General features: G+C 39.2%; 1 protein-coding gene across 1 annotated transcript; it reads left to right on the top strand.

The window, feature by feature from the left end:
* The first annotated feature begins 3,251 nt into the window (after positions 1 to 3,251).
* On the top strand, positions 3,252 to 9,921 carry il1b (interleukin 1, beta). The gene is made up of 6 exons (XM_085792357.1): positions 3,252 to 3,370; positions 4,339 to 4,396; positions 5,459 to 5,669; positions 6,404 to 6,577; positions 6,743 to 6,897; positions 9,244 to 9,921. The coding sequence occupies exons 1-6, from the start codon at positions 3,336 to 3,338 to the stop codon at positions 9,430 to 9,432; spliced, it is 822 nt and encodes a 273-aa protein (XP_085648483.1). The 5' UTR covers positions 3,252 to 3,335; the 3' UTR covers positions 9,433 to 9,921.
* Positions 9,922 to 12,664: the final 2,743 nt, after the last annotated feature.

A 12,664-nucleotide genomic window follows, 5' to 3' on the forward strand; every position in this document is an offset into this window, starting at 1 on the left:
TAAAGTATATATACTACTTTATTAAATTCTTTCGTCACAGCGCTCCAGTGTACAAAGGTAAAGAATATTATAGCAGAATAATACAATACAACAATTTAAAATAGGAGAAAAAGATAAATTACAAAATAAATATTACCAGAATTACAAAGTTAAAAACTATAAGAATAAACCCCAAAATTTCCCCCTCCCCCTCCCATCTTAACAATATACAGAAGAAAATATAAACATACAATAAATAAGTCTCTGCTGAGGTGATATTGCACCTAAAAATAAGCTGCTTCATTGTACAGGCCATAATGAGCTGGTTTATTGTACAGAATAATTGTACAGTTTAATGGATGGAGAGAGTTGTCCAGTCTGGACCTAATCCTGGACAACATCCTTCTCTCTGACTCTGCTGTCAGGAAGTCCAGCTCCTCTCCAACAACATGGCTGGCTTTGAGGATGAGTTTGTTAAAGCAGAAGTAAGCAGAATATTTGTGTTAATATAAGTCTTAAATAGTTGTATCTTCTGACAGCAATCACTTCTATAGGACGAATCGCCTTGTTGTTTACAACTACTTCCGGGTAGAAAACCAGCATTCGAACAATAGTGACGGACGAGAGTTTCACTATATATTATATCTCATTTTTCATGTCACTATATCACCGTTTAGACTAATCTGATGTTTGTAAAGTCTATAAAACCAATGATTGGACAAACATTACTATTTACGTGTGCACATTTTTGTAATTAGTCATGGTTATCATAGATTAGCCGGGCTAACGGTTAGCTACCTGTTTAACTTTAATAACTCAGTGACTCAATAAACGCTCCATGAAAAAATATTTTCTCCAGCGGATATCTGAGTTCCAACATGACTGAGCTAACTGGAGTAGTTTCATGTCGTGTCCCACAACGGGAGGGTTTTAACAGCTGACGTCCTGCTGTTAGCTTAGCTACCGCCGTTAGCTTAGCTACCGTTAGCTTAGCTACCGTTAGCTGTCCCTGTCAGCTGCAGCCACTGATGCTTTCTAGACACTGTGATTCCCCCAAACTGAATAAATCCAACACATAGCAACACAAAACACACACACAGAAATAGTAATGTTTCTTCAATCATTTGAGATTTGTCTAAACAGTGATAGGGCGTGAAAAATATGATATATAGCTAAACTCTCGTTCGTTACTATTGATCTCATTCAAATTACGTGCTGGTTTTCTACCCGGAAGTAGAATGTAAACAACAAGGAGATTCGGTCTATAGAGTGTTTGGACTGAAACACGGGTCTGTCAGTCACTCTGCTCTGCTCTGAGCCCAGGAGAAAACTTTCCTTGTATCCTACAACCTTTATCCAATGAGGAGAGAGAACGGCATAAAGGGGCGGTTAGCTTAACTACTGCCCTTAGCTTAGCTGCGTTAGCTTAGCTACCGTTAGCTGTCCCTGTCAGCTGAGCCACTGATGCTTTCTAGACACTGTGATTCCCCCAAACTGAATAAATACAACACATAGCAACACAAAACACACACACAGAAATAGTAATGTTTCTTCAATCATTTCAGATTTGTCTAAACGGTGATAGGGCCTGAAAAATATGATATAGCCTAGCTAAACTCTCGTTCGTTACTGTAGATGCCATGTAGTGTTTGGTGTGTGTGTGGGTGTGTCACATCTGGGGAGGAGTCAGCTGGGATGGTACGTCACCAAGCGTAGTAAAATCAGCTGTTCCTCACCTGTGAATGAATGAACTGAGAGGGTGAGGGGGGAAGGTCCTACTTTTTGCTGACCGCTAATCTACACTGTTTTGGATGTTTTTTAGGCTTATGTGGGGTTGTTTCACTGCTACGTTTTTAGTTTAATAAACTTTTGTAAATCGACATAACCTCTGGAGCTTAGTTTTTATTGTTGAAGCGCGTCCGGCAAGTAAAAACACTTCCCTCGCTTAGTCTCTCGGCGACCATCAATTGACCTCTGGCTAAGCCCCGCCCCCTCCACTCACTCGGACAAACAGTCAACATTGGGTGACAGTTGCTATGGCAACAGCTGTCACAGTAGAGACATTTCACAGGAGGCAGTTGATGGTTTTTGGAGACAGAAAGATTAAATATCATCTCAAAGTCACCAAAACTTCACTTAACTTTACTGCTATGGCTGCCGTTTGCCGCGAAACGCCGATAGCAACGGGCTAACTTCTGTTAGCCTGTCTATGGAGTTTTGCATTATACGTTAGCATTAAGCTAGCGGGCTTTATGCTTAGTTGTGATGCTGTCTAACATCTTAACATCTCTGACAATATGTTGCCTCAAATACGTAGTTGACTTAACTTAGAACAGATGTAGACATCCTTGTTAAGTTTATCCAGGTTTAGTTGGTGTTGTGGTCTACTGCATAACTTTATCCAGAGCAGACACTTCTCTCGGTTGAGATGTGGCTTGGGAAAAGGTAAAAAAATATCCCCCCCGTGGCCTCTCAGGATACCTAGTGTCAGAGTTGCATGTACCCCATGAACACCGTTTGACCATTTTAAACTTAAAACGTCAAGAAAAAACATATAAAAACCAATGAAAACTGACTAACTGCAATGCATTTCAATGGACGTGGAGGCAGAGAATGTCCGAGTGTATGGACTAGCTATGCGCACTGTGATTGGCTCATCGTGTTTGGGGGCGTGGCTTAGCCATAGGTCAATTGTTCCATCCATAGTCGCCCTAACAGTTACTATTACTCATTCAAATTACGTGCTGGTTTTCTACCCGTAAGTAGTTGTAAACAACAAGGTGATTCGGTCTATTACTGTAATGTGCAATGTCCTTTTCTAAAGTATATTTTGGGGCTTTATTTAACAGCGTAGTTGAGAGAAACAGGAAATGGGACCTGCAGAACGGGGGACACAGAAGGACACAGATCTTATCCAACCGGATAAAAGCAGTGCTGCCTTTTGTTTCTAATGATGTTGTGTCTAATGAGTTTCCTTCTGCTTCAACATAGTTGGCAGCTTTTTAATTTAAATTTTTTTTAAATTTACAGAACAGGATGTTTGTTGTTTTGCCTAAATATAAAAATAACACTTTGATTATTATTATTATTATTATTATTATTATTATTAATTATCTTCACTCCTCTGAGCTGACAGGTGCCCGGTGATTTTGACAGTTTCCGTGTGGGGGTAAAGGTTGTTTGTGGTTGCGTCATCGGTCATGGAAGGAAGAGAAAGTGTGTGTGTGTGTGTGTGTGTGTGTGTGTGTGTCTTTCACACCAGGAAGTGGCTTATTTAAGCGTGAGCTCTCGATGAGTAGTGACAGTGTGACGGCGTGAACTGACACTGACAGACACACATTCGCTGAGGACCGACCATGTGCGACTTTGATTTATCTCAAGCTCTGGACAGGTGAGTGACAGACGGTTCACAGTTGTTTTATTTTATTTTTTTACTTTACTGTAGGGCTGCCACAAACGATTATTATCAAAGGTCAAAGGGTCAAAGTCATCATTAGCTTTCAGCTTGAAGTGTTTAAGGTATATGCTAACTAAAAATAAGGACAATTAAGATGATAGTTCCTGATGGGTCGTGGTTAGCGCCTTGCATGGCAGTTTCCACCATCAGTTTGTGAATGCGATGTATGATGTAAAAGCGCTTTGGGTATCGTTGCAGGTATAGTAAAGCGCTATATGAATACAGACCATTTACCATTTACCATAGCCCTACTTTACTGTTTTTAATTCAAGCTTTATAACGCTGCCTTCACTAACTGTTGGAGATACATGTTTTAAAAAAGTGTTATTTCAGACCATCACAGGCATCAGGCACTAAACAGGAACAGATTCCAGCCTGTTTGTCTGACAACGTCTTTCACTTCTCACATTGACTTCAAATGTCTTCATTCTAACTTTTACATTTTCTCATTTAAAAATAACTTTATCATATTCAAGTTCAGAATCATTTAATAGTCTAACCCGTGGGAGAGATTTCTCTGGGACAGAGAGCAGTGCTGCTTCATAACAAGACAAAAACAGCTGCAGGAAAGTACTAAAAACATACAGTAAAATCATTAGAGTGCAATATGCCTCAGAGAGTAGAGAGTGACAGATGTACAGTCAGACACACAAGCTGCTCATATATTACATAATAACTTTTACATTATAACTTTTCTTTTATAGCACGTTTAAATACAAAGTTTTACTGAGGCAGAAGCAGAAACTAGATACCGTATAAAACCAGAACATTAAAAATACGAAATCAAACGGTGTTGTAGTGAGTTATAATGAGTCATTTCAGTTTCAGTGTTTCAAGAGTCTGAGTTCAATCTGGGTTAAATGTGTGTGTGTCTGATATCTGTGTGTTGTGTTGTGTTTCAGCTCTCCAGACCTGGACCAGAGTCAGACAGGATGTGAATCCAGCTGCTTCAACATGACGGTAAGAATCATCATCATCATCATCCACACTCTCACTTCTACTCACACACACAGAAATTATGCAGACTTTTTTGGTACTTCTACATCATGAACTTTGACTTCTATCTTATAATTTAGTGTAACTATATCTACACCAGCTCTCTCCCTCATGTTTTTATGTCTTTCTAAACTTATTATATACTATAATATAACCAAACAGTAATGTCTGCTGAAGGGTTACTCTGGACATGTACAGTTTAGACTCATTTTTATTTATCAAAATGTCTAATTCATACTCTTTTTTTATCCTCTGCATAATTTATCCTTGTGTATTTGACCTCGTTCAGTTCATACAAGCTGCACGTTTACTTGTATTCATAATACCCACCCACACTGTGCAATATCTCGATCGGTTTTTTATCTATTTGAATAATTTTAGTACATAACAGTAGCCTAGAAATCTATCTGCCCCCTAGCAGCAGCAAATCTCTTTGCTCCGTAGGTGGGTCTAGAAACGAGCCAGAGGAACTTTTTGAGTCTCGAACACCGTTTGTGTTGACCAATCACAGCGCTCTATCTGTTTAGAGAGTCGCTGGGCGGCTTAACGCCATGACGACATAGTTTGCGACGGTGAAAAACATAACGACAACATGGCTTTGGCAAAGGAATCTTTTGAATCGGCGTTGGCATCAACTTTGAAATAATTAAACTTGTCATTTTCTTTAAAAGTTGAGCCAGAAACTGAACTGAAGTCGTTCATTTAGAAGAAGGATGTATTTGGTGTTTTGCCGACGGGATATGGGAAAAGTTTAATCTAGCGATGTCATCCTGCTCTTTGCTCTGATTGGTCGTAGCGCTACCCTATTGGTGCAGAGGCAGTTTGAAAGACAGCCTTCATCCGACTAGACATTTTAATGATGTAGTCTGGCTTGTCAGGCTAACATAACATAACAGTACATGTAGTTGCAAGTGAATTTTTTCCACATCAATTAAAGTCTTGTGTCTCATCAAAATGTCTAGTGATCAGAGGAAGCAGCTGCAGTGAGGCAATGATGTGTCTCTCTGTGTCTCTCTGTGTGTGTAGGACGTTCAGAAGGAAATCATCAGTCTGGATGCGGGACTGGACCTGGTGATTTCCCGCAACCCAAGGACCATGCGGGGCGCGGTGACGCTGGTGGTGGCGGTGAAGCGGCTGCAGAAGTCGCTGCCCGGCGCCGGCAGCTGGACGCTGCAGAGGTCGCCGGCGCTCAGCGACGGCGACCTCTGCAGGGCCATCATGGAAAACCTGGTGGACGGTGGGTGAAACCACGACACAGTCACTCACTAACCACTAAAATAACAGTCAGTTTCATAGTAATGTGGAGAAATATCGCCAAGAAATGACGATTAATTGAGTAGAAATAGCCCAGAAAAAACGGTCAGCTTGATTCTGACTTCTGACTTGAAGATTCTGGCCTTTCCCAAAGAATTTAAAGCATGAAAAGCATGTGTAATCTTTAGCCTTTATGAAAAACATGACATTAATATGAAATGGGCCGTTATTTCTAGACTATTTCTAGACATTATCACGTAATTAACAGCCTGTAATTTAAAGGGTTACTTAAAAAAACGGAAAATTAATGTCACATAGTATATTTGTTGGAAACACACAGAAAATTAGTCTAAACTTGTTTTTAGACTCTATATAACAGTTCTCTGAGGTCTTGGGGATTATGGGAAAAAGAAAAAGGGCTCTAACTGTGATACACAATATATTATTTACATAATTTGCAATAACGCCCCACTGGCCTGCATGAGAACAGTGTGTGTCTGTAATGAAGCAGAGACACGTCACAGGCTTTTTGTCTTGTTTCCTGCAGTGAACGAACTTTCTCCTTCCATATGATATAATCCATGTCTTGGTGTAAAACACCTAAATGTTTATCTGCACTTAATTTATGAGATTTACAGGTGATTTTGACATTGATACACGATGGCGTCAGTCTGCCTTTGTGTCTAACGTCTCGTCCTGTCTCTGTCGTCTCCACAGAAACGCTGGTCCCGACGGTGGCGGACGTCACCAGGGAGCGACGCCAGATGCAGAAGTACAACCGGTTCCCGAGCACCGAGTGGAGTCTGAGGGACACGCAGAAGAAGGACATCGTGTGCTGCTCGGACCGACTGCAGGCCGTCACGCTCAAAGGAGGAAACTTCGACCACAAAGGTACGAGAACCAAAACCAAAAACCGGATTTTAATCGGGTTCACTACTCTGATTTCACTTCACTTCTGCTCCTCTGTGTTTCACTCAAACTTCTGCTCCGATAAACTGTTAATGACATGAAATCCTGTTTGTCTGTCTGTCTGTGTGTGTGTTCTCTACACTATAGTGAACTTCAAACTGGCGTGCCTCTTCTGCAGCGATGCCGGTGGCGCTCGTCCTGCAGCTCAGACCTTCTGTCTGTCCATCAAATGCCCCATAAAGAACAAACTCTACCTGTCCTGCAAAGAGACGACGGGCAACAATGTCGAGCTGCATCTGGAGGTATATAACACACACACACACACACACACACACACACACACACACACACACACACACACACGCACGCGCACACACACACACACACACACACACACACACACACGATGCAGTCTTTGTTTTGGTACTTCTACATCATGAACTTTGACTTTTATCTTATAATTTAGTGTAATTATCTAGTGTATAGTGTAGTCTATCAGTCTCTTTCCTTCTTTTATCTCTTTCTTTCTTTCTTTCTACCCCTCTCGCTCTCTCTTTCTATATATCAATCCCCCTCTCTCTGTCTATCTTTCTTTCTTTCTACCCCTTTCTCTGTCTTTTTACTTATTTCTTTCTCTCTTTCTGTATTTCTTTCTATCTGTATTTCTTTCTATCTATCTATCTGTCTGTCTGTCTATCTATCTATCTATCTATCTATCTATCGTTCTATCTATCTATCGTTCCATCTATCTATCTGTCTGTCTGTCTATCTATCTATCTATCTGTCTATCTATTTATCTATCTATCTGTCTGTCTATCTATCTGTCTATCTATCTATCTATCGTTCTATCTATCTATCTATCGTTCTATCTATCTATCTATCTATCTATCTATCTATCTATCTGTCTGTCTATCTATCTGTCTATCTATCTATCTATCTATCTATCTATCGTTCTATCTATCTATCTATCTATCTATCTATCTATCTATCTATCTACAGTAACTATCTATCTATCTATCTATCTACAGTAACTATCTATCTATCTATCTATCTATCTATTTATCTATCTATCTATCTTTATACCTACCTCTTTCTTTTCTTTCTTTCTCTATCTCTATCTACCTCCTTCTATCTATCATCCCTCTCTCTCTGTCTCTTTTTTCTCTATTTTTCTTCTTTCTTTCTTCTACCCCATTTCTCTGTCTTTTTACTTCTATCTTTCTTTCTTTCTCTTGTTTCAACAATTTCTTCAGCTCATTCGGCATTGCTTCACCAATAGCATCCAGCTGCTTTCAGCATTCACACGCATCTTTTTCTAGTTTAAAATATTAATGTTTACTAGAGCCGTCAGAACGAACTTCGCTATTCAAACAGAATTCATATTATTTTATAAATGAGAACAGTCGAAGGTGAAACTGACGTTCCAACGTGTTCCTTCTGCAACGACGCAAATTAACGTTGTGCGTTGCGACGTTCGGGAAAGTAAACATGTTGATAAAACAAACTATTTTGTTCGTAGAGCTGCAGCTTTAAATTTACGAGCGGAGTGTTTGTTATTGCCCGTTAATACAGCTGGGACGGTGCATCTACACACACCCTCTAATAATAAGCTGGTATAGGTGTATACAATGAGCTAAAAAAAACATTAAAAACTCAAATATAAATTGAATACTGAACATAATCAACATTAGAAATCCAAATCTGATTTGGGGGGAAGACTGACAGCCCTAATGTTTACATTACAAACTGACCCAAAAGCAGTGACATTAATGCACATTTATTCAACATGACCCAGTCCAGAGTGAGATCTGTGATCTGTATAGATCAGACCAAGATTTTATGAACTGATATTGGATCTTTCAAATAAAAATTGATATGAGTCAAAAAACCCAGCCCTAATCTAAAGGATTTTATTTAAAGGGATAGTAACATTTTTTTAAAGTGGGGTTGTATGATCTCCAAATAGCCCCTAAGTACTTTAATTGCAGTAGAAGACTCTCTGCACTCCTCCCGTTAGCAACGCCAGCCCATAATAGCCCTGCCCAGAGATTTACAACATACAGTGTTGTGAACAGACCCAAAGAAACGGCCTATTTTCACGGCCTAAAAGAGCTTTTACCTGAAAAAAAAATACACAGTTCCATTGTTCGCTATAATATAATTTTCTCCAGCCCTTCAAAGTGCAGGAAAAACACAGTTTTTATTTGGACCTAACCAACTGCTGATCGGCGGGCGCTAACCCTGGGCGGAGGGATACGTGAGTTGGTTAGGTCCAAATAAAAACTGTGTTTTTCCTGCACTTTGAAGGGCTGGAAAAAATTATATTATAGCGAACAATGGAACTGTGTATTTTTTTTCAGGTAAAACCTCTTTTAGGCCGTGAAAATAGGCCGTTTCTTTGGGTCTGTTCACAACACTGTATGTTGTAAATCTCTGGGCAGGGCTATTATGGGCTGGCGTTGCTAACGGGAGGAGTGCAGAGAGTCTTCTACTGCAATTAAAGTACTTGGGGGCTATTTGTAGATCATACAACCCCACTTTAAAAAATAATGATACTATCCCTTTAAACTCAAAATCTAGTAAGTTTTTAATCTCATTTTGACTTTTGACTAGGTTTTAAATCAGTGTGTGTGTTCCTCTGGTTTCAGGAGTGGAGCGACGACGTAAAGCGTTTCCTCTTCTACAAGAGGGACGAGGGAGTTTCTCTGAGCTGCTTCGAGTCCGTGCTGTTCCCCGGCTGGTTCATCAGCACCTCGGAGACGGAGAACGAGCCGGTGGAGATGTGCAAGGTGGACAGCGCCCAGCGCGTCACCCACTTCAACGTCACACCCCCCTAATGCACCAACAGCTGTTTGATGAAGCCCTGAACGGATGAATGTCGCCAGAATTATGCTTTTCTTGTACCTGACCACTAGATGGAGCCCTCGCCCACAGCGCCTCAGCCTGGCGTGTGTGTGTGTGTGTGTGTTTATAAAACTACTAAAAAAACAGAAACTTTATAAGATGTTTTTTACTTGCAGACAGCTGTGAAACATGTATCTTCTTTGCTGGAGAAAATGTAAGGAATAGATATTCCTCTTTTTTATTGCATTTAATCGAACAACCACATTATTAATGTGTTGTTACGTAAAAAAAAGCTACTTTTATTTATATAAATGTTCTGCGTGTGAAACATTACAGTGTTGGTCAGGCCTGTTTTGTGTTTTTTCTTGTGTGAGTTAAACCTGCTGAAATGTGGAACTTGACCATAACTAAAATACTAGATGTGCTACTGTGATCTTCAGTTTTACATTTTATTTAAATGACGAGTAAAAACCAGTTTACTTTATTTGACTTGTCCCAAATTCTCTCACATTTTATTAATCTCACTGTTTTGTGTTTTTATTTTTATCTATACATTTTATCATCAACTGTCTTTCTAATGTTTACCTTCACTGTCATTATTGTATTTTACTTTTAAGCAGTTTAAGTTACTTTTTCTTGAAAAATTGCTTAATAAAAAGAAGTTAATCATCATTACTATTGTTATAATTGTCTATAACTCTACTATCATCACTTCCTCTTGTGTTCAACATGGTTTTTCCCCTACGGTGGCCCTGAGGGCTCAACACACTGCAATTTTAGAAAACACACACATGCAAACAGTCAGAAGAAGACTCCAAATACTTAATGTAGTAGCTGTTTCAAAAGTTTCAAATCATAAAATCAAAGAGCGGTGTAGGCGGAGGGGAAAACACATAAGTTTGGTGGTTTATCACACCAGAAAACCAGCAAGAACAAAGAACTAAGAAAATTCCACCGTGCCTCTCCCTCTGACCTCTATTCTATTATACACTTTTCCTTTCTTGGATGGTGTTTTAAGCACTTTTAATTATTGATTATGTACCGTTCTGTGTCTCATGTCTAATATCTAATACTAGACTCCAAGACAGCCCTGCACAATAATTCCTGTGTGCCTGGACTTTGGTTTGGGCACAAATGGCAAATAAATAAATCTCAATCTCACAATGGTTTAGAGGAGGAAACATTTGATCAGCACAGTGTGTGGTACATCACATTTTCCAAAATAAAAGAAAGTCCTGCCAGGTACAATACACTTACATATCAGGAGTTTCCACCAAGAAGAAGACGTTGAACGAAAGTAGACCTCGAGTGATGCACTTTGTTGTCATCTCCTCTGCTCTCTTGTGGTTTTCTCTAACAAAGAGGAAGCATGTCATTTGATTTCCTCCTTTTATTTTCTTTTACACATAGACACCAACACTACAGCTGGAGTTCCCAGCAGAAGGATGGAAAATTGTTCATTCAGAGTTTCATATTGTACATGAAAATGTCCCTCTAGGGCCATATTTTTAATTCATAAGTTAACATGTCTATTTTTTCCTTTTTCCTTCTTGACAATATGGTGGCTATTATTTTTTTTTATTCTCATGAAATCAGACTGTTATCTCTCTAGCCCCTCCACCATTACAGAACTTCGTAAAGAAAAAATCCTCTAGAATAAACACCAGAGCACTAACTAGAGGTGACATACAGTACAACGGCGCAAGAAATTTGTCTCTCTATTTTTCTATATTGACTCTTAATGTGAATTGGGACCTATTTTTTGTGTAAAACGGTGTTTTTTGTATACTGGTATATTGTTTGTATGTTATGACTTGCTTTAGGACAACCTAACTCCAGCATATTTACATTGATGCTCTGGCAGACATGTTGATTAATATGCAATCTCCTAATCAAATAAATCAAATAAAAATAAAAATATAAGTCTTTCTCTAGCAGATTAACCCATCACCTATGGTTTCAAATATTATAACAATATAATATAAATACAGAGATGTCATTTATTGTGTCTATAGTTCATTGTTGAAGCCTGAACATGATCTAATATCAGATTAAACCGTAAACTGGTTTGACAAAAGTCACATTTGTCATAGTGTTTAACAGCTGAGTTTCATCCTGCTGCTGTGACACTGTTAACAATATGTCTGACTGCTCAATAGTCGTTTTTGGAGAAAATATTACACAGTATCGTGTCCTGTTCTGCATAAAAACATAAAAGCCATAACTTTACTGATTTAAGCCGGAGAGTTTAACCAACTCACCCCGGGTCCAGCGGGCTCATGTCCGGTCACCTGGCTCCTCTGCTGTCCGTCCGTCCACTGACTGGTTCACTGAATAAAATAAACATCGATTTAGACTCTTTTTTAAAGCATTATTATGATTATTATGATTATTATGATGAAGTTGAGGTGCTCCTACCTACATGTAACTTGCCGGTAGTTAGCATGTAGCTTGTTCCGTTAGCAGCTAGTTACCGTTGGTCAGCCGTTAACCATAACAAACCCGCTGTCTGTCACAATAAGTAGGTTAATTAACGTTAACCATTTTTTATTTATTGACTACAGTCATTCAAACAACCACTGGAGACATTATATGAATACAGTATAATTATAAACCAGTTGTTAACCTACCTGTGTGTTTTCCTCCTGGCTGTCACTGCGTCCACCTCTCCCTCTCCGGTTTCTCCGGTGTCTTTTATTTTACCTTGATCCAGTCACATCTCTCTTTTAAACGCATTTCCCTCTGGGTTTGTGTGTGACGTTAGAAAATGGTCAGATTATAAACGCTGTTTTTAAACCAAACCTTAATTCTTTCATTTCATTTGTTTGACTCCGCCGCAAAAACGTCATAATAAACTGTTAAAATCCTCCGGTTGTCAAACATTAATAAATCTCCGAGGGTAAACAGAGCTGGACGAGCGGCCATTTTTTCTTTTATTTTGAAAATACCTGATGAAAAAGTTGAGAACAGTTAATCAGAATTCATTGTCAGTTCGATTTAAGATATTAAACTGTCGTAAATAATAAAGCTGGACGTGGTTAAACTTTGTCAAACACGACTTTTACTTTAAACAAACAGTGGAGGTTTTTTATTATTATTTTTTTTTAAACTCGCTTTCGGTTCGAGAGCCGCCCGACGACGCTGCCTAGCAACGGTTGCCAGGCGCCGTGATCTGGGGCCTACTTCATACAACTGACGTCCAGTTCGTCTGTTTTCCACTTCATC

Source organism: Trachurus japonicus, chromosome 12 (genome assembly GCF_045865225.1).
Source record: "Trachurus japonicus isolate A0001 chromosome 12, Traja_1.0".
NCBI lineage: Eukaryota > Metazoa > Chordata > Actinopteri > Carangiformes > Carangidae > Trachurus > Trachurus japonicus.